Below are 21754 nucleotides of genomic sequence, written 5' to 3'. Positions count from 1 at the left end.
CAGGTGCCAGATCAACCAGGCAAGCACCAGATGAGCCTGGCCCATGGCCGGGCTCAGAGAGTAGATAAACTCTCAAAACTCTTCAAAGGTATATCAAAGGCAAAGGGAGCAAATACCTCATGAACTCTCTCAATAAAAAATTGTCTTGTTACCCAAGCTTTCATGTTGGCCCTCCACATTACAGTCAGTTTGTGTTCCTTAACATTATTCTTAAAAACTTGTGGATTTTTGGAATGATAAACAAGTAAGGGCTTCAATTTCAAGTCTCCTATGCTGTCAACTCATTGTTCAGTGCGCATTCTGTGAGGATATGACCCGAGCCATTTGTGTTGTTGGTTGACAACCAAGAGAACATATGAAAACCAGGACAGGTTTTTCTCAAATTCCTCATTCAAAAACCAACCTGTTCAAGAAGTAATGCAGCCAACATCCAAGGTTCCACTGTTCCACTGTAGCCCAGAACCTAACCTGCTTATACAGCAGGTTAGGTTCTGGGCTACTGCTGTAAAGTGAAAATCGCTGTAATTTGAAATACATAAGGCCTTTTTTTTTATTTTAAATGTATATAAAAGCCTGATAACATGTTTACAGTATCAAATATTAACCCTTTGACTGTTTACACCGTATAAATACGTCTTACGCGCCACTGTTTCTGACGTATATATACTCAATAATTCTAGCGGCTTCAAATCAAGCGGGAGAAAGCTGGTAGGCCCACATGTGAGAGAATGGGTCTGTGTGGTCAGTGTGCACCACATAAAAAAAATCCTGCAGCACACAGTGCGTAATGAGAAAAAAAAAAACTCCGACTTTTTTTGGATTAAAACGCCGACTTTGAGGTGTATTTTCATGTAGTATTTATCGTTGTATTCTCGTTTTCATGGTCTTAGGTGATAAAATGGAAAACATATTACAGAAATAGAGATGATTTTCATTACTTTCACGATGAAAACGACCTTGAAACTGAGCTCAAAGTAGCGGAAATGTTCGATTTTCACCAATGTTCAGGGGTAAGCAAATCACACCACACGTCCAATACATGTCAACTGGGGAGTCTAATATTCTTTCACTAGTGCACTGATATTATTTATACCATTTTTACAATAATGCAGTAGTCTGCATAGCAGTAAATTTTGTATATTTTTGTATGAATAAAAAATCAAAATAGAAAGCAATAGTAATATAAGAGGGGCCTAGAGATGTGACTAATGAACAGAGGATATGTTATTTTAGTGCCAAGAATGTCTACATTGTTTATTCTGGACCCTATTTTGAAATTGGCATTTTTTTCATTTTGCGTGAAATTGGCCAAATTGTCAATTTCTGACCACTTTATTGGGTAGTTCAAATTGGTAAATGGGCAGTTTCTTGTACTCAACTGATAGATAAAATGGAGTTCTAAAGAAATAGCTATGAGTTTGGTCAACTGGAACAACGTAATTGGCTAAAAGCAGGGCTCAAAGTCGGCGAAATCTCCGATACGTATATGTCGCCGAGACCGCTGACTTCGCGGGAGCGTAATTCCGTGGGTTTTCAACCAAATTTCGCACTTTTGGTGTCATTACCATCAGGAAAAGATTCTCTATCATTTCATAAGAAAAAATAATATATTTTTTTTTTTTTTCAAAATTTTGCGACATAGAATGACAGTTTCAGAAAGGGGCCTGCGACAGTCAAAGGGTTAAGTAGGCAATAGAGGTAGGCCTAAAAAATACATATACAACCTCTCCTCGCTTAGCGATGTACTCTTTTACTGACGACTCAGACTTTCAACGGGCTCTCTGACCAGCATGCATTCCTAAATAATATATAATTGAAAACCACTGCACTAGTGAAATGCCGTAAAGTGAAGCATTGTAAAGTGAGGCCCTCCTGTACAATACGAACTAATTAATACTACACTGTACTTGAGGTATCCCATCTGTGTTTAACTTTTCCAGTGGTTGAAACTCCTGCTACCTGCATTTTGATCCCATTCTGGTATTCTGTTAATGTTTGTAAATATAAAAACTGTATTGTATCCTTTATGCCTTTTTTTTTCCTTGGTTTACAATTGTGATTTCTTCTCCCTGTTGAGGCTGCTTAGAAATCATCTTTATTTGTCCTGAGAAGTTTGAAAGAAAACACTAGTACTGTATAATAAACTTTAATCATTGTTTCCCACTGAAATCATCATCACTGCCACCTGTTTAATCTTGAAGTACATATAAGCAGTTCTTAGTGATAAGAGTAGTGTAATTCTTGGTCTTTTGAAGTTAGTGATTACCTTCCTTTCCCTAGGGGCTATGTAGTTTCTACAGGTTTAATGCTTACCATGAATTTAGTAATTAGTAATAATAAAATGTCTTTTACTTATTCAGGTTGTGTTGCCACTGTCATACGTTGTGTCACAGTATTCTGGGGTGAGACGGGGTCAGCCCAAGACTAAAACTCCAACTCAGAATGGAGGCCATAAAGTTCCCACAGTCAACATTATGTGCTGTGAATGTCAGACTGAGGTAATGAAGATGGCAGCTTAACATTTATTAGTAATAATGGTAGAATTACCGACAAAATGTTGTCCATTGTGTTGCTGTGTTCGACAGTAATAATGGTAGAATTACTAATTGACGGACACTGCAACTTAATACTATATATTCCCAGGTTTATATAACCTCAGCTAGTTTAGCACATGAATTTTATTTTTATGTTTCCCTTATTGAGTAATGCTATAGTAGCAGTTTTTTTTATAAATAATAAGCTTAAAGGTCACTGATTAAAAATGGCATTAAAGTAACTGCAGTTGTGCTATATTGTCTTTTAACTCTTAAACTGTCCAAACATAGAGCTATGTTCACGTGCGAAGCGCTCCAATCGTAGATTTACGTTTTATTTTACATTCAACCTTGGCACAATAAGGCTGAGTTGCCTAGACATGAGAGAATGAGTCTGTGCACTCAGTGTGTGCAGTGTGACAAAATTCAGGGATGCTGGGAAAAATGTGCTCTTCATTTAAAAAAAAAAAAAAAAAAAATCCCAAAATATTCAGAGCGGTACGCAAGTGAATGCTGATCTACATTTGGACAGTTTAAGAGTTAAGAGGCAGGTGGACGAATGTTACAGACTCATGGAAAGTTTTGAAAATACTTTAAAAATATTAAATGTAGTATAGTGTTTATATACGATATTTTATTATGATATTTCTAAGATAATTATAGTTAATTTTTCCATTTCTAAGATAATTATAGCTATTTTTTTCCAAATTTTCATTGTTAGAATAAAAAATACATACTGTATAGTATATATATTTATGAAAAATAATTCATTGGTATCTTGCATTGCAGAAACTGGAGGTTACTGGGTGTAAGGGCTGTGTGTATTTCAATGTGGTAGCAGCCACAGTGCAGATAGGAGCTCTCCTGCAAATTGTATTATTTGTGATTTAAAATGTAGCTAAGCTGTTAGTATTAATTTAATATAGGTACTTGATTTTTTTTATATAATGTTCATAATATATTCTACTACAGGTCTGCAATCAGTAATCCGGTTCCATCAGTAACCCGGCACTAATTTCAGCTACCAACCTGCTGCTACTGTTTAGTGGCACTACCTGCTACATAAGTCATTCCAACTTCTTTTTTTGCCATTTATTGTTATAACCTGCTCACTTTTAGCCCTAGCCATGGTTCCAATGAATAAAAGAAATGCTTCTTGTTATGTAAAGCACATACACTGTACATTGTTCATAAAAGATAAGGTAACTTTGAAGTCACTGTTGGTCGCCATGAGCTAAGCTCACTCAGATAAGCTGTGACCGGTAAATTTGGGCCTACATAAGAGAGAATAGGTCTTTGTGGTAAGTGTGCACTATATAAAAAAAATCCTGCAGCACGCAGTGCATAATGAGACAAAACTGCGACTGTGTTTATGGTGTAAAACAGCAGCTTTGAGGTATATTTTGTATGGTTTTTATGGTTGTGGAACCCAGTTTTAGTCTTTAATTCATTCCAGAAGGTCGACCGAAAACCGATTTGTACGAAAACTGAAGTAATATTTCCCATAAGATATAATGTACAATAAATCCAATTAATCCGTTCCAGACACTCAAAAATATTAACAAAAAATACATTTTATAGAGAATAACTATAGTTTTACATACAGAAAACAATGAGAAATAAATATAAAGCACTAATGAAATGAATAAATGAACATTTAAGTCACTATTACCTTTATTGAAGACTCTTGTTGGTGCATGGAACACAGGGAGAGGGAGGAAAGGTTATCTCTACCACCATCACTACCACCCTCTACCACAATCACTACCACCCTCTACCACAATCACTACCACCCTCTACCACCACCACAACCACTACCACCATCACTACCACCCTCTACACATAACAAAGGCAGACTGAGTCATGACCATATGAGCATTTGCGTCCTGCGAGCAGGCAGACACGTCTGGTACGAATGATTTCCGAGCAGGTGTACGAAAACGGGGAAAATTTTGCTGAAAAGAGTGATTAAAACTGAATTGCATGATGATCAGACGAAAATCGGGGTTCCACTGTACAGTGGTACCTTGGGATATGAACAGCTCAAAACTCGAACAATTATGTAAATGTATTAATGTAAGTGCTTTTGTAAGTGTATTTTTGGGGGTCTGAAATTGATTAATCTACTTTAAATTATTCTTTATGGGAACAAATTTGTTTGGTATCAGCACTCGAACAGCCTTCAGGAATGAATTCATTTCATATCCTGAGGTAACACTGTACGGTATCTTGAAATTGAGCTCAAACTAGCGGAAATGTTCGATTTTTGCCGATGTTCAAGAGTAAACAAATGACATCAGCATCCAATACGTGTTCAACTGGCCAGTCTAATGCACAGCCATGAATGGCTTGACATTATTTATACAATTATTACACTTTGCAGTAGTCTACATAACAGTAAATCTTCTATTTTTTGTGTGAATAAAAATTCAAAATTGAAAGCAAACATAATATAAGAGGGGCCTGGAGACATGAATAATAAACAGAGAAAATGTTATTTTAGTGCCAGGAATGTCTGGATTGTTTATTTTGGACCCTATTTTGAAACTGGCATCTGTTGAAATTTGTATGAAATTGGCCAAATTACTGATTTCTGACCACTTTATTGAGTAGATGAAATACGTAAATGGGTGTTTTCTTGCACTCAGTCAACAGAATAGAAAGAATACTAGCAAAATAGCTATGAGTTTGGTAGACTGGAACAATGGAATGGGCCAAAAATAGGGCATAAAGTGGGTGAAATCGCCAATGTGTAAATAACACCGTTGGGTTAAATATTCTAACCTAACCACTGTAATCTGGCAAAATCACTAATCCGGCACCCTACAGGTCCCGATGGTGCCAGATTAGTGTTGGTCAACCTGTATCGTATTTGAAAAAAATTCTTTTAAGACCTTCCTTGAATCAAAACTGATTGTCTCCCATTTTACAGGTTCTGTATGATCCATACAAGTTTAGCACATCCCCCAAATATAATGATACTAATAGGTAGTCAGATGAAGACAGATACACAAGTCAGAAGTTTTATGCTATCTCATCCTTACAGACAGTTCAACTGCTGGGTGAGTCTGGACTTAAGGAAGTAAGTAAACTGCTGACCCCAGAGCTTTTGCAGCACATTGTTCTTCGTGGCCCAAAAGTAAATCTGACCTGTGTGAAGAACTGGACTAGAGAGTACCTGCGATCCTCACAGCTGTCTGCCATTATTCGTGGTTGGTGTCTTGTTACTTTACAGAGATTTTTTTTTTCCGAAATTTCTTCCAGTTGGTAATCCCCACATAAATGACAAATGTAATACTCACAAGTAACCCTTTAATTGTTGGTCCCGTTGTATCACGGCTTTGAAGCCAGTGTTGGTCCCGCAGTAAAACACCATAAGCTCAGCTCTCTCAGATAAGCTGTGAGTGGTAAATTTGGGCATAGATATGAGAGAATGGTTCTGTGTGGTAAGTGTGCACCATAAAAAAAAGAATCCTGCAGCACGCAGTGTATAATGAGAAAAAACTGTTACTTTGTTATTGGTTTAAAAAGGTGACTTTGCAGTGTATTGTCGTATGGTGTTCATGGTTGTATTCTCATTTTCTTGCTCTCATTTGATGGAATGGAAGATGTATTACAGAAATAGAGATGATTTTGACTAGTTTTGGGAATGAAAGTAGCTTGAAATGTTCGATTTTTTGCCAATTTTCAAGAATAAACAAATCACGTCACGCATCCAATACATGTCAACTGGTGGGTCTAATATGGGTTCATGAATGCGCTATTTTATTTTTTATTAGCACACCGGCCGATTCCCACCAAGGCAGGGTGGCCCGAAAAAGAAAAACTTTCACCATCATTCACTCCATCACTGTCTTGCCAGAAGGGTGCTTTACACTACAGTTTTTAAACTGCAACATTAACACCCCTCCTTCAGAGTGCAGGCACTGTACTTCCCATCTCCAGGACTCGAGTCCGGCCTGCCGTTTCCCTGAATCCCTTCATAAATGTTACTTTGCTCACACTCCAACAGCACGTCAAGTATTAAAAACCATTTGTCTCCATTCACTCCTATCAAACACGCTCACGCATGCCCGCTGGAAGTCCAAGCCCCTCGCACACAAAACCTCCTTTACCCATCTCCTCCAACCTTTCCTAGGCTGGCCCCTACCCCGCCTTCCTTCCACGACAGACTGATACACTCTTGAAGTCATTCTGTTTCGCTTCATTCTCTCTACATGTCTGAACCACCTCAACAACCCTGATATTATTTATAAAATTATTACAATACTGCAGTAGTCTGCATAACAATAAATCTTCAATTATTTGTGTGAATAAAAATTCAAAATGGAAAGCAAGTGTAATATAAGAGGAGCCCTGAGACATGACTAAGGAACAAAGAAAATGTTATTGTAGTGCCAGGAATATCTGCATTGTTTATTCAAATTACCAATTTCTGATCACTTATTGGGGTAGTTGAAATAGGTAAATGGGCAGTCCCTTGTACTCATTCAATAGAATAAAAGGAGTACAGTGGTACCTTGACTTATGAGTTCCCCAACTTACGAGTTTTTCAAGTTACGAGTTGTTGCTCAGTTGATTTTTTGCTTTGAGTTGCAAGCCAAAATCTGAGTTACGAGCAAAAAAAAATATTTACTGAAAAAGACACTTAACAAGAACCCTGGCCTAAATGGCACAAAGAAAGATGGTTTTGGGACTTGGTACTTATAAAACAAGGCTAATGCGATGTTCTCACTGAGGTAATCGTGTAATTATCTTTAGTTATTCTACAAAAAAATAAAGTTGGTAAGTTTTTGACATTTGCAAAATAACTTGCCCTTTACTCCCACACAAATCCCAAACTACAGTGGACCCCCGCATAACGATCAGCTCCCAACTCGACCAATTATGTAAGTGTATTTTTGTAAGTGCTTTTGTAGGTGTATTTTTGGGGGTCTGAAACGGACTAAATTAATTTACAGTATCTCTTATGGGAACAAATTCGGTCTATAACGGCACCCAAACAGACTTCTAGATTGAAATAATATTGTTATCCCGGGGGTCCACTGTATTTGGAATATTTCCAATATTCCACAAGCCAATTGTAGAACAATAATTTTTTTATGATTCCTGTCAATATTATTGCATTTACTTCAAAAATAAATGGTGGGCTTCAAGAAATAAGTCAACTTACTTCTGAGATATTCATCTATCACTGCACTAGGGATCTAGTGCAGTTAGCCTCTAAAAAACTCATTTTCTCTTACCCAGGACCAAAGAACACGTTATAGGAAGGAGCAGTAATGATTTTATATGCTCGGACTGGTCCTGGAGACTCGCCATATTATGGCCTATTTTATTCATTCTAGAGTATGTATCATGTTACTATATTACTTATAGTGTTAATTATGTCATTAGATCAACTCTGGTAGATAAGTAAGCCATAGAGTTGATATTAAATTTATATTGAAGTATTTTCTCCTGTCCTTAGGGTGGTTATTTGAGGGCTGGAATGAAATTAATGACATTTCACTTAATTTCAATGAGGAAAATTGATTTGACATATGAGCAAATTGAGTTATGAGCTCGGTCACGGAACATAAGAAAATAAGAAAGAAGGAGCACTGTAGCAGGCCTACTGGCCTACATGGGGCAGGTCCATGTCAACCCCTGGCTTAGACCAATGGCCCACCTAGTCAGGACACCTCCACTTAAGGAAGGAGCACAGCATCTGACCCAGTAGCACCAGCTAGTCAGGTCTAACTCAAACCTACTCATGTATTTATCTAACCTATTTTTAAAACTACACAACGTCTTATTTATTTATTTATTTACATTTATTTAATGTCTTTGCAAACAGTACATTGAGATTGTGTATATACAATAGTGGGTTGCAATGCAAAAAGAGCCTCTATTATGCCTAGGCATTATGGGCCAACTTAAAATTATTGGCTTACATTCTACTTAATACTAAGGAGTAGTATATCATAGTTGTACAGTAGGAAATTAATTATTTCATAGGTGTACAGTAGAATATTAATTATAAATGAATCAAAATTTGTATAATACAAAGATATATTCATAGTAGTAGGTTGGTAGACAGCAACCACCCAGGGAGGTACTACCGTCCTGCCAAGTGAGTGTAAAACGAAAGCCTGTGATTGTTTTACATGATGGTAGGATTGCTGATGTCTTTTGCCTGTCTCATAAATATGCAAGATTACAGGTATGTCTTGCTACTTCTACTTACACTTAGGTCACACTACACATACATGTACACATTTATTTATACACACTCATCTGAGTTTTCTTTGATTTTATCTTAATAGTTCTTGGACTTATTACTTTTCCTTTTATATCCATGGGGAAGTGGAATAAGAATCTTTCCTCCGTAAGCCATGCGTGTTGTAAAAGTCAACTAAAATGCCGGGAACAATGGGCTAGTAACCCCTTTTCCTGTAAAGATTACTAAAAAGAATAAGAAGAAAATTATCAAAGTGGGAAGTCGGAATGTGCGTGGATGTTGTGCAGATGATAAGAAAGAGATGATTGTGGATGTTATGAATGAGAAGAAGCTGGATGTCCTGGCTTTAAGTGAAACAAAGCTGAAGGGGGTGGGAGAGTTTCAGTGGAGAGGAATAAATGGGATTAGGTCAGGGGTTTCAAATAGAGTTAGAGCTAAAGAAGGAGTAGCAATAATGTTGAAGGATAAGCTATGGCAGGAAAAGAGGGACTATAAATGTATTAATTCAAGGATTATGTGGAGTAAAATAAAGATTGGATGTGAAAAGTGGGTTATAATAAGCGTGTATGCACCTGGAGAAGAGAGAAGTGTAGAGGAGAGAGAGAGATTTTGGGAAATGTTGAGTGAATGCGTGGGGAGTTTTGAATCAAGTGTGAGAGTAATGGTGGTTGGGGATTTCAATGCTAAAGTGGGTAAAAATGTTATGGAGGGAGTAGTAGGTAAATTTGGGGTGCCAGGGGTAAATGTAAATGGGGAGCCTTTAATTGAGCTATGTGTAGAAAGAGATTTGGTAATAAGTAATACATATTTTATGAAAAAGAGGATAAATAAATATACAAGGTATGATGTAGCACGTAATGAAAGTAGTTTGTTAGATTATGTATTGGTGGATAAAAGGTTGATGGGTAGGCTCCAGGATGTACATGTTTATAGAGGGGCAACTGATATATCGGATCATTATTTAGTTGTAGCTACAGTTAGAGGAAGAGGTAGATGGGAAAAGAGGAAGGTGGCAACAACAAGTAAGAGGGAGGTGAAAATGTATAAACTAAGGGAGGAGGAAGTTAGGGTGAGATATAAGCGACTATTGGCAGAAAGGTGGGCTAGTGCAAAGATGAGTAGTGGGGGGGTTGAAGAGGGTTGGAATAGTTTTAAAAATGCAGTATTAGAATGTGGGGCAGAAGTTTGTGGTTATAGGAGGGTGGGGGCAGGAGGAAAGAGGAGTGATTGGTGGAATGATGAAGTAAAGGGTGTGATAAAAGAGAGAAAAAGGTAGCTTATGAGAGGTTTTTACAAAGCAGAAGTGTTATAAGAAGAGCAGAGTATATGGAGAGTAAAAGAAAGGTAAAGAGAGTGGTGAGAGAGTGCAAAAGGAGAGCAGATGATAGAGTGGGAGAGGCACTGTCAAGAAATTTTAATGAAAATAAGAAAAAATTTTGGAGTGAGTTAAACAAGTTAAGAAAGCCTAGGGAAAGTATGGATTTGTCAGTTAAAAACAGAGTAGGGGAGTTAGTAGATGGGGAGATGGAGGTATTAGGTAGATGGCGAGAATATTTTGAGGAACTTTTAAATGTTAAGGAAGAAACAGAGGCAGTAATTTCATGCACTCGTCAGGGAGGTATACCATCTTTTAGGAGTGAAGAAGAGCAGAATGTAAGTGTGGGGGAGGTACGTGAGGCATTACGTAAAATGAAAGGGGGTAAAGCAGCTGGAACTGATGGGATCATGACAGAAATGTTAAAAGCAGGGGGGGGATATAGTGTTGGAGTGGTTGATACTTTTGTTTAATAAATGTATGAAAGAGGGGAAGGTACCTAGGGATTGGCGGAGAGCATGTATAGTCCCTTTATATAAAGGGAAAGGGGACAAAAGAGACTGTAAAAATTATAGAGGAATAAGTTTACTGAGTATACCAGGAAAAGTGTACGGTAGGGTTATAATTGAAAGAATTAGAGGCAAGACAGAATCTAGGATTGCGGATGAGCAAGGAGGTTTCAGAGTGGGTAGGGGATGTGTAGAACAAGTGTTTACATTGAAGCATATATGTGAACAGTATTTAGATAAAGGTAGGGAAGTTTTTATTGCATTTATGGATTTAGAAAAGGCATATGATAGAGTGGATAGAGGAGCAATGTGGCAGATGTTGCAAGTATATGGAATAGGTGGTAAGTTATTAAATGCTGTAAAGAGTTTTTATGAGGATAGTGAGGCTCAGGTTAGGGTGTGTAGAAGAGAGGGAGACTACTTCCCAGTAAAAGTAGGTCTTAGACAGGGATGTGTAATGTCACCATGGTTGTTTAATATATTTATAGATGGGGTTGTAAAGGAAGTAAATGCTAGGGTGTTCAGGAGAGGGGTGGGGTTAAATTTTGGGGAATCAAATTCAAAATGGGAATTGACACAGTTACTTTTTGCTGATGATACTGTGCTTATGGGAGATTCTAAAGAAAAATTGCAAAGGTTAGTGGATGAGTTTGGGAATGTTTAAAGGTAGAAAGTTGAAAGTGAACATAGAAAAGAGTAAGGTGATGAGGGTGTCAAATGATTTAGATAAAGAAAAATTGGATATCAAATTGGGGAGGAGGAGTATGGAAGAAGTGAATGTTTTCAGATACTTGGGAGTTGAAGTGTCGGCAGATGGATTTATGAAGGATGAGGTTAATCATAGAATTGATGAGGGAAAAAAGGTGTAGTGGTGCGTTGAGGTATATGTGGAGTCAAAAAACGTTATCTATGGAGGCAAAGAAGGGAATGTATGAAAGTATAGTAGTACCAACACTCTTATATGGATGTGAAGCTTGGGTTGGTAAATGCAGCAGCGAGGAGACGGTTGGAGGCAGTGGAGATGTCCTGTCTAAGGGCAATGTGTGGTGTAAATATTATGCAGAAAATTCGGAGTGTGGAAATTAGGAGAAGGTGTGGAGTTAATAAAAGCATTAGTCAGAGGGCAGAAGAGGGGTTGTTGAGGTGGTTTGGTCATTTAGAGAGAATGGATCAAAGTAGAATGACATGGAAAGCATATAAATCTATAGGGGAAGGAAAGAGGGGTAGGGGTCGTCCTCGAAAGGGTTGGAAAGAGGGGGTAAAGGAGGTTTTGTGGGTGAGGGGCTTGGACTTCCAGCAAGCGTGCATGAGCGTGTTAGATAGGAGTGAATGGAGACGAATGGTACTTGGGACCTGACGATCTGTTGGAGTGTGAGCAGGGTAATATTTAGTGAAGGGATTCAGGGAAACCGGTTATTTTCATATAGTCGGACTTGAGTCCTGGAAATGGGAAGTACAATGCCTGCACTTTAAAGGAGGGGTTTGGGATATTGGCAGTTTGGAGGGATATGTTGTGTATCTCTATACGTATATGCTTCTAAACTGTTGTATTCTGAGCACCTCTGCAAAAGCAGTGATAATGTGTGTGTGTGGTGAAAGTGTTGAATGATGATGAAAGTATTTTCTTTTTGGGGATTTTCTTTCTTTTTTTTTTTTTTTTTTTGGGGTCACCCTGCCTCGGTGGGAGATGACTGACTTGTTGAAAAAAAAAAAAATAAAATGTATATATATATATATATATATATTTTTTTTTTTTTCAACAAGTCGGCCGTTTCCCACCGAGGCAGGGTGACCCAAAAAAAAAAGAAAGAAAATCCCCAAAAAGAAAATACTTCCATCATCATTCAACACTTTCACCACACTCGCACATTATCACTGTTTTTGCAGAGGTGCTCAGAATACAACAGTCCAGAAGCATACACATATAAAGACACACAACATATCCCTCCAAACTGCCAATATCCCAAACCCCTCCTTTAAAGTGCAGGCATTGTACTTCCCATTTCCAGGACTCAAGTCCGACTATATGAAAATAACCGGTTTCCCTGAATCCCTTCACTAAATATTACCCTGCTCCCACTCCAACAGATCGTCAGGTCCCAAGTACCATTCGTCTCCATTCACTCCTATCTAACACGCTCACGCACGCTTGCTTGAAGTCCAAGCCCCTTGCCCATACATACATACATACATACATACATACATACATACATACATACATACATACATACATACATACATACATACATACATACATACATACATACATACATACATACACTCTTTCAACACACTGGCTGTATCCCACCGAGGCGGGGTGGCCCAAAAAGAAAAACGAAAGTTTCTCCTTTTACATTTAGTAATATATACAGGAGAAGGGGTTACTAGCCCCTTGCTCCTGGCATTTTAGTCTCCTCTGACAACATGCATGGCTTACGGAGGAAGAATTCTGTTCCATTTCCCCATGGAGGTAAGAGGAAACAAACAAGAACAAGAACTAGAAAGAAAATAGAAGAAAACCCAGAGGGGTGTGTATATGTATATGCTTGTACATGTATGTGTAGTGTGACGTAAGTGTAAGTAGCAAGACGTACCTGAAATCTTGCATGTGTATGAGACAGGAAAAAAGAGAGACCAGCAATCCTACCATTGTGTAAAACAATTACAGGCTTCCGTTTTACACTCGCTTGGCAGGACGGTAGTACCTCCCTGGGCAGATGCTGTCTACCAACCTACTACCTAGGAATAACACTAATATATATGCCATTTCTTTAACTGCTTCCACTTATAGAGAATTTTAACATACACTTTCGGAAAATCACATTTGTGAGGCATGGACATCTTGTAATAAACACCAAAAACACGTATGAATTAAAAGAGTGTACTCACCTAGTTGTACTCACCTAGTTGAGGTTGCGGGGGTCGAGTCCGAGCTCCTGGCCCCGCCTCTTCACTGATCGCTACTAGGTCACTCTCCCTGAGCCGTGAGCTTTATCATACCTCTGCTTAAAGCTATGTATGGATCCTGCCTCCACTACATCGCTTCCCAAACTATTCCACTTACTGACTACTCTGTGGCTGAAGAAATACTTCCTAACATCCCTGTGATTCATCTGTGTCTTCAGCTTCTAACTGTGCCCCCTTGTTACTGTGTCCAATCTCTGGAACATCCTGTCTTTGTCCACCTTGTCAATTCCTCTCAGTATTTTGTATGTCGTTATCATGTTCCCCCTATCTCTCCTGTCCTCCAGTGTCGTCAGGTTGATTTCCCTTAACCTCTCCTCGTAGGACATACCTCTTAGCTCTGGGACTAGTCTTGTTGCAAACCTTTGCACTTTCTCTAGTTTCTTCACGTGCTTGGCTAGGTGTGGGTTCCAAACTGGTGCCGCATACTCCAATATGGGCCTAACGTACACGGTGTACAGGGTCCTGAATGATTCCTTATTAAGATGTCGGAATGCTGTTCTGAGGTTTGCTAGGCGCCCATATGCTGCAGCAGTTATTTGGTTGATGTGCGCTTCAGGAGATGTGCCTGGTGTTATACTCACCCCAAGATCTTTTTCCTTGAGTGAGGTTTGTAGTCTCTGACCCCCTAGACTGTACTCCGTCTGCGGCCTTCTTTGCCCTTCCCCAATCTTCATGACTTTGCACTTGGTGGGATTGAACTCCAGGAGCCAATTGCTGGACCAGGTCTGCAGCCTGTCCAGAAACCTTTGTAGTTCTGCCTGGTTTTCGATCGAGTGTATTCTTCTCATCAACTTCACGTCATCTGCAAGCAGGGACACCTCAGAGTCTATTCCTTCCGTCATGTCGTTCACAAATACCAGAAACAGCACTGGTCCTAGGACTGACCCCTGCGGGACCCCGCTGGTCACAGGTGCCCACTCTGACACCTCGCCACGTACCATGACTCGCTGCTGTCTTCCTGACAAGTATTCCCTGATCCATTGTAGTGCCTTCCCTGTTATCCCTGCTTGGTCCTCCAGTTTTTGCACCAATCTCTTGTGTGGAACTGTGTCAAACGCCTTCTTGCAGTCCAAGAAAATGCAATCCACCCACCCCTCTCTCTCTTGTCTTACTGCTGTCACCATGTCATAGAACTCCAGTAGGTTTGTGACACAGGATTTCCTGTCCCTGAAACCATGTTGGCTGCTGTTGATGAGATCGTTCCTTTCTAGGTGTTCCACCACTCTTCTCCTGATAATCTTCTCCATGATTTTGCATACTATACATGTCAGTGACACTGGTCTGTAGTTTAATGCTTCATGTCTGTCTCCTTTTTTAAAGATTGGGACTACATTTGCTGTCTTCCATGCCTCAGGCAATCTCCCTGTTTCGATAGATGTATTGAATATTGTTGTTAGGGGTACACATAGCGCCTCTGCTCCCTCTCTCAATACCCATGGGGAGATGTTATCTGGCCCCATTGCCTTTGAGGTATCTAGCTCACTCAGAAGCCTCTTCACTTCTTCCTCGGTTGTGTGCACTGTGTCCAGCACTTGGTGGTGTGCCCCACCTCTCCGTCTTTCTGGAGTCCCTTCTGTCTCCTCTGTGAACACTTCTTTGAATCTCTTGTTGAGTTCTTCACATACTTCACGGTCATTTCTTGTTGTCTCTCCTCCTTCCTTCCTTAGCCTGATTACCTGGTCCTTGACTGTTGTTTTCCTCCTGATGTGGCTGTACAACAGTTTCGGGTCAGATTTGGCTTTCGCTGCTATGTCATTTTCATATTGTCTTTGGGCCTCCCTTCTTATTTGTGCATATTCGTTTCTGGCTCTACGACTGTTCTCCTTATTCTCCTGGGTCCTTTGCCTTCTATATTTCTTCCATTCCCTAGCACACTTGGTTTTTGCCTCCCTGCACCTTTGGGTAAACCATGGGCTCATCCTGGCTTTTTCATTATTCCTGTTACCCTTGGGTACAAACCTCTCCTCAGCCTCCTTGCATTTTGTTGCTACATATTCCATCATCTCATTAACTGTGTGTGTGTGTGTGTGCATGCGTGCAGGTTCAAATGCACGTGTACTCACCAAATTGTGGATGTTTGTTTGCTTGTGTGTGTGTATACTTACCTATTTGTAGTTGAAGGAGTCGAGTCATAGCTCCTGGCCCCACTTCTTCACTGGTCACCACTAGGTCCACTCCCTTTTCCATGAGCTTTATCATACCTCTTCTTAAAAGCTATGTATGGCTCCTGCCTCCACTTCATGACTTTCCAGACTGTTCCACTGCCTGTCAACTGTATGGCTCTGTGTGTGTGTACTCGCCTATTTCTACTCACCTATTTGTGGTTGCAGGGGTTGAGTCATAGCTCCTGGCCCTGCCTCTTCACTGATTGCTACTAGGTCATCTCTCTCCCTGCTCCATGAGTTTTATCGAACCTCGTCTTAAAGCCATGTATGGTTCTAGTCTTCACTACTTCACTTTCTAGGCTATTCCACTTCCTGACAACTCTGACTGAAGAAATACTTCCTACCAACCCTTTGACTCATAGGAGTCTTCAACTTCGTATTGTGACCCCTTGTTTCTGTGCCCCATCTCTGGAACATCCTGTGTCACCCCTGACCCTCATGTCCTCCAGTGTTGTCAGGCCGATTTCCCTTAACCTTTCTTCATAAGACAATCCCCTTAGCGCTGGGACTAGTCTTGTTGCGAACCTTTGCACTTTCTCTAATTTCTTGACGTGCTTGACCAGGTGTGGATTTCAAACTGGTGCTGCATACTCCAATATGGGCCTGATATATATGGTGTACAGAGTCTTGAACGATTCCTTATTGAGGTATTGGAACGCTATTCTCAGGTTTGCCAGACGCCCGTATACTGCAGTAGTTATCTGCCTCAGGAGATGTGCTCGGTATTATACTCGCCCCAAGATCTTTCTCCTTGAGTGAGGTTGGCAGTTTTTGGCCACCTAGCCTATACTTTGTCTGTGGTCTTATTTGCCCTTCCCCGATATTCATGACTTTGCTTTTGGCGTGGTTAAATTCAAGGAGTCAGTTGTTGGACCAGGCTTGTGGCCTGTCCAGGTCTCTTTGTAGTCCTGCCTGATCCTCCACCGATTTAATTCTTCTCATTAACTTCATACCATCTGCAAACAGGGACACTTCTGAGTCTATCCCTTCCATTATGTCATTCACATATACCAAAAACAGCACAGGTCCTAGGACTGACCCCTGTGGAACCCCGCTTGTCACAGGCATCCACTCTGACACCTCATCACGTACCATAACTCGTTGTTGCCTCCTGTCAGGTATTCTCTGATCCATTGCAGTGCCTTTCCTGTTATGCATGCCTGATCCTCTAGCTTTTGCATTAACCTCTTGTGAGGAACTGTGTCGAAGGCCTTCATGCAATCCAAGAAAATGCAGTCTATCCACCCCTCTCTCTCGTGTCTTACTTATGTTGCCGTGTCAAACAACTCAAGTAGGTTTGTGGCACAGGATTTTCCTTCCCTGAAACCGTGCTGGTTGTTGTTTATAAGCCTGTGTCTTTCTAGGTGCTCCACCACTCTCCACCTGATGATGATCTCCATGACTTTGCATACTATGCATGTCAGTGACACAGGTCTGTAGTTTAACCCTTTGAGGGTCGACAGGCCCTCTCCGAAACTCGTTCTCAGGGTCGGCCAAATTTAAAAAAAAAAAATTATTTTCTCTTATGAAAAGATAGAGAATCTTTTCCCGATCATAAAGACACCAAAAGTTTGAAATTTGATAGAAAACTTACGGAATTATGCTCTCGCAAAGTTAGCGGTCTCGGCGATGTTTACGCATCGGCGATTTTGCCCACTTTGAGCCCCATTTTCGGCCAATTTCACTGTACTAGTCGACAAAAAACATGAATATTTCGCTAGAACTCCATTTTTTCTATCGAATGGGTGCAAGAAACCACTCATTTATGAAATTCAACTATCCAGTACAGTGGTCAGAATTTAGCAATTTTGCCAATTTCACACAAATTTCAAAAGATGCCAATTTCAGAATAGGGTCCAGAATAAACAAGAAAGACATTCCTGGCACTAAAATGACATTTCCTCTAGTCATTAGTCACGTCTCAAGGCCCCTCTTATATTCTTTTGCTTTCCACTTTGAATTTTTATTCTCACAAAAAATATAAGATTTACTGTTATGCAGACTACTGTATTAGTGTAAAAAATGGTATAAATATTATTGGTGCACTTGTGAAAGAATATTAGACTCACCAGTTGACGTGTATTGCACGCTTGGCACGATTTGTTTACTTTTGAAGTTTGGTAAAAATCGAACATTTCTGCTACTTTGAGCTCAATTTCAAGGCACCTTTCTTTGTAAAACCAGTCAAAATCATCTCAATTTCTGTAATATGTCTTCCATTCTATAAAATGAGACCAAGAAAACTAGAATACAACAATAAATACCATACGAAAATACACTGCAAAGTCCCTGATTTATTAAAGAAAAATGGTCAAAGTTTTTTTTTTCTCATTATGCACTGTGTGCTGCAGGATTTTTTTTAGACTGTGCACACTGACCACATAGACCCATTCTTTCATATGAAGGCCTACCAGCTTTCTCCCACTAGATTTGAGGCCGCTAGAATTTATGAGTACTAGTACGTCAAAAACCCCTACGCGTAAGACGTACTAGTACGACGAAAACCCTCAAAGGGTTAATGCCTTGTGTCTGTCTCCTTTCTTAAAAATTGGAACTATGTTCGCTATCTTCCATACCTCAGGTAGCTGCCCAGTTTCAATGGCCAACTGTGTGTGTGTGTGTGTGTGTGAGGGGGGTGTGTACTCGCCTGTATGTGATTTCAGGAGTCAAGTTACAGCTCCTGACCTCACCTGTTCATTGGTTGCTACTTGATCCACATGCTCCTGGCTTCAAAAGCATTAGTGTACCCCTTCTTAAAGCTGTGTATGGATCCCACATCTACTTCTTCACTCTTCAGATTGTTCCCTTCCTGACAACTCTAAGGCTGAAGAAATAGTTCGTACTTTCCCTGTGACTCGTCTGAGTTTTCAGCTTCCAGCTGTACCCTTATGTTTCTATTTCCCATTTCTGAAACATTGTCTCTATTCACCTTGTCAGTTCCTCTCAGTATTTTGTACATTGTTATATCCCTCTAGTCCTCCTGTCCTCTAGTGTCATCAGGTTGACTTCCCTTTTAACCTCTTCTTATAGGACATACTCTATAGCTCAGGGACTAGTCTTGTTAACCTCTACACTTTCTCCAGTTTCTTGATATGCTTGGCCAGGTGTGGATTCCATACCTGTGCTGTGTATTTCAATATGAGCCTGATGTAAACAGTGTAGTGTTGTGAATGACTTTACTTAGATGTTGAAAAGCTATTCTTAGATTTGCCAGATGTGCATTTGCTGCAGCAGTTATTTGGTTGATGTTTGCCTTGGGATATGCTCACCATGATACTCTATGATCCTTCTCCTTGAATGAGGTTTGCAGCCTTTGACCCCTGAGCCTTTACTATTTGTGCAGTCCTATTTGTACTTCCTTAAGCATTATAACTTTGTACTTAGTTGGGTTAAACTTCTGCAGCCATTTGTCACACCAGACTTTCAGCCTGTCCTGATCCATTTGTATCCTTTTCTGGTCCTCGTCCATTTGTACTCTCTTCATTAGTTTCACATTGTTTGTGAACAAAGATACCTCTGACTCTATCCCTTCTGTCATGTCAATCACCACCTGTACAGGAAACAGCCCCAGCTCTAGGACTGAACCTTGTGAAACCCTACTTGTCACATGCACCCATTGTGACACCTCATCACAGACCATCAATCACTGTTTCCCTCCCATCAGGTATGCCTTGATCCTGTGAGGTGCTTTACCTGTTATTCCTGCCTGTTCTTCTTACTTTTGTACCAGTCTCTTGTGTGGTACTGTGCAATCTACCCATGCCTCTCTTGTTTTACTTCTGTCTTCTTTCTTTCTTTCAACACACCGGCCATATCCCACTGAGGCGGGGTGGCCCAAAAGGAAAAACGAAAGTTTCTCCTTTTACATTTAGTAATATATACAGGAGAAGGGCTTACTAGCCCCTTGCTTCCGACATTTTAGTCGCCTCTTACAGCACGCATGGCTTACAGAGGAAGCATTCTGTTCCACTTCCCCATGGAGATAAGAGGAAATAAACAAGAACAAGAACTAGATAGAAAATAGCAGAAAACCCAGAGGGGTGTGTGTATATATATGCTTGTACATGTATGTGTAGTGTGACCTAAGTGTAAGTAGAAGTAGCAAGACGTACCTGTAATCTCGCATATTTATGAGACAGACAAAAGACACCAGCAATCCTACCATCATGTAAAACAATTACAGGCTTTCGTTTCACACTTACTTGGCAGGACGGTAGTACCCCCCTGGGTGGTTGCTGTCTACCAACCTACTACCTAGGTTACTTCTGTCACCTTGTACAATTCCAGTAGGTTCATGACACAGGATTTTCCATCCCTGATGCCATGTTGGTTGTCATGTATGAACCCACTTCTTTCTAGGTGCTTCACCACTCTTCTGATAATCTTTTCCATAACTTTCCAAATTATACATGTCAGTGATACTGCCTGTTTCCTTTCTTAAAAATTGGGACTATATTTGCTGTTTTCACAGACTGGTAATTTCCTTGTGTCAGTAGACTTGTTGCTAGCAGCACTCACAGTGCTTCTGTTCCCTCTCTCAGAACCCACCAATGCCTTTGAGGTACCTAGTTCACATAGCAGCTTCTTCACCTCCTCCCTGGTTGTGTGTATTGTGTGCAATGAATGCTGGTGCACTCTGCTGCTTTGGTTTGCTGGTAGCCTTTCTGTCTGTCTGAGATTGCTTCTTTAAATCTCATGCAAACCTCTTCACAGACTTCCTGGTCATTTTTTGTTAGTTCTCTGCCTTCCTTCTTCAGCCTGATTACTTGGTCCCTGACTGTTGTCTTCCTCCTGTTGCATATAAGAACCTTTGGCTTCCAATACCACTCTCAAATTACCATTGAGCCTCCCTTCTTCTCCGTGCATATTTGTTACCGTGTATGGGGGGTGTATGTGAGTGTGAATGTGTGCATACATGCTCACTTCTATGCACTCATCTGTATGTGGTTGCAGGGATCAAGTCTTAGCTTCTAGCTCTGTCTTGACTGCTGATTGCCAGATTCACTCTCTCCTAGCCTTATGGGCCCTCCCATACCAAGTCTTAAGACTAGGTTACTCCACTTCGTGACTATCCTGAGTGAAAAAATACTTCCTGACATCTTTGCGACTCATCTGTGCCCCAGAGTACCTATTTCATACCTCTCATGTATAAGAGAGAGATGTATTATATTAACTTATTCTTACACATGTTTCGTAGGCTAAAACATACAAGTTGAAAAAAATTGTGATCACTATACTTTAGATTATGACAAAAATATTTCCTGTGGGCCCTATGAAAATCACTTAGGGGTAAATGTATAAGTGAGTGAATTATTGGCAATATTTTAATGATGATGTAATTTGCAGATAAAAAACAAGAATGGCATGTGTCTCATGTATCAGCTGATACTTTCTTGGAGAATAAACACATGAACTCATGTTCGCCATCCTTTTCTGGAGATGCACGATTGAAGCCCCTCTTTAATATTTCTAAGAAACTCCTTTCATCACAGTCACTCCTCCTAGCAAGTAAGTATGTGTGATTGATTTATCAGTTATTTCTCATTATCCCTTTAAGGGAGGTACCTTCATTCTGGTGAAGGGCTCTTGATCCAGAGAATTGAAACATCCTTCTCCTTCTTTGGATTGAATCTGATTACCTCCCATTCCCTTGGAACTTTATGATCCCAGTGGGTTTATTGTTTCCCCATGAATGTAATAATAATTGCTTTCCACCAAGACAGGGTGACCCAGAAAAGTGTACCACATTCACCATCGCTTAATTCCAAGCTGTCTTTCCAGAAGGGCAAGGACATGACAGTGTTAATGATCCTCTGATACCAAACATAACCACTCATCTTTCAGAGTTTGTGTATTTTTCCATTCCACAGCTCTTATGTAGAGCTGACTGCTTTTTCACACTTGTCTTTCCTGGAACATTTATTCTCTCCTCTTTATGTATCACTAACTACTGTACCACTTTGTGCTTTCCTAGCAACTTTTATCTCCAATATTTCAAGATGTGTCTGTGGAGAAATGCCTTAGATTCAAATTACTTTTCA

The 21754-nt window shown here is 40.1% G+C and overlaps 1 protein-coding gene across 3 annotated transcripts in view; it reads left to right on the top strand.

The window, feature by feature from the left end:
- Window positions 1-21754, top strand: part of YME1L (ATP-dependent zinc metalloprotease YME1L) — a 100320-nt gene that overhangs the window by 4783 nt on the left and 73783 nt on the right. For all 3 annotated transcript variants that reach the window (XM_053773370.2, XM_053773372.2, XM_053773371.2), the window contains exons 2-4: window positions 2361-2498; window positions 5581-5746; window positions 21060-21221. In XM_053773370.2, coding sequence (XP_053629345.1) covers window positions 2361-2498; window positions 5581-5746; window positions 21060-21221 — 466 coding nt within the window. The remainder of the gene's footprint in view (window positions 1-2360; window positions 2499-5580; window positions 5747-21059; window positions 21222-21754) is intronic.

This window comes from Cherax quadricarinatus, chromosome 17 (genome assembly GCF_038502225.1).
Source record: "Cherax quadricarinatus isolate ZL_2023a chromosome 17, ASM3850222v1, whole genome shotgun sequence".
Taxonomy (NCBI): Eukaryota; Metazoa; Arthropoda; class Malacostraca; order Decapoda; family Parastacidae; genus Cherax; species Cherax quadricarinatus.
The sequence above is the reverse complement of the archived record's forward strand: the minus strand, read 5'-3'. Positions and strand labels throughout refer to the sequence as shown.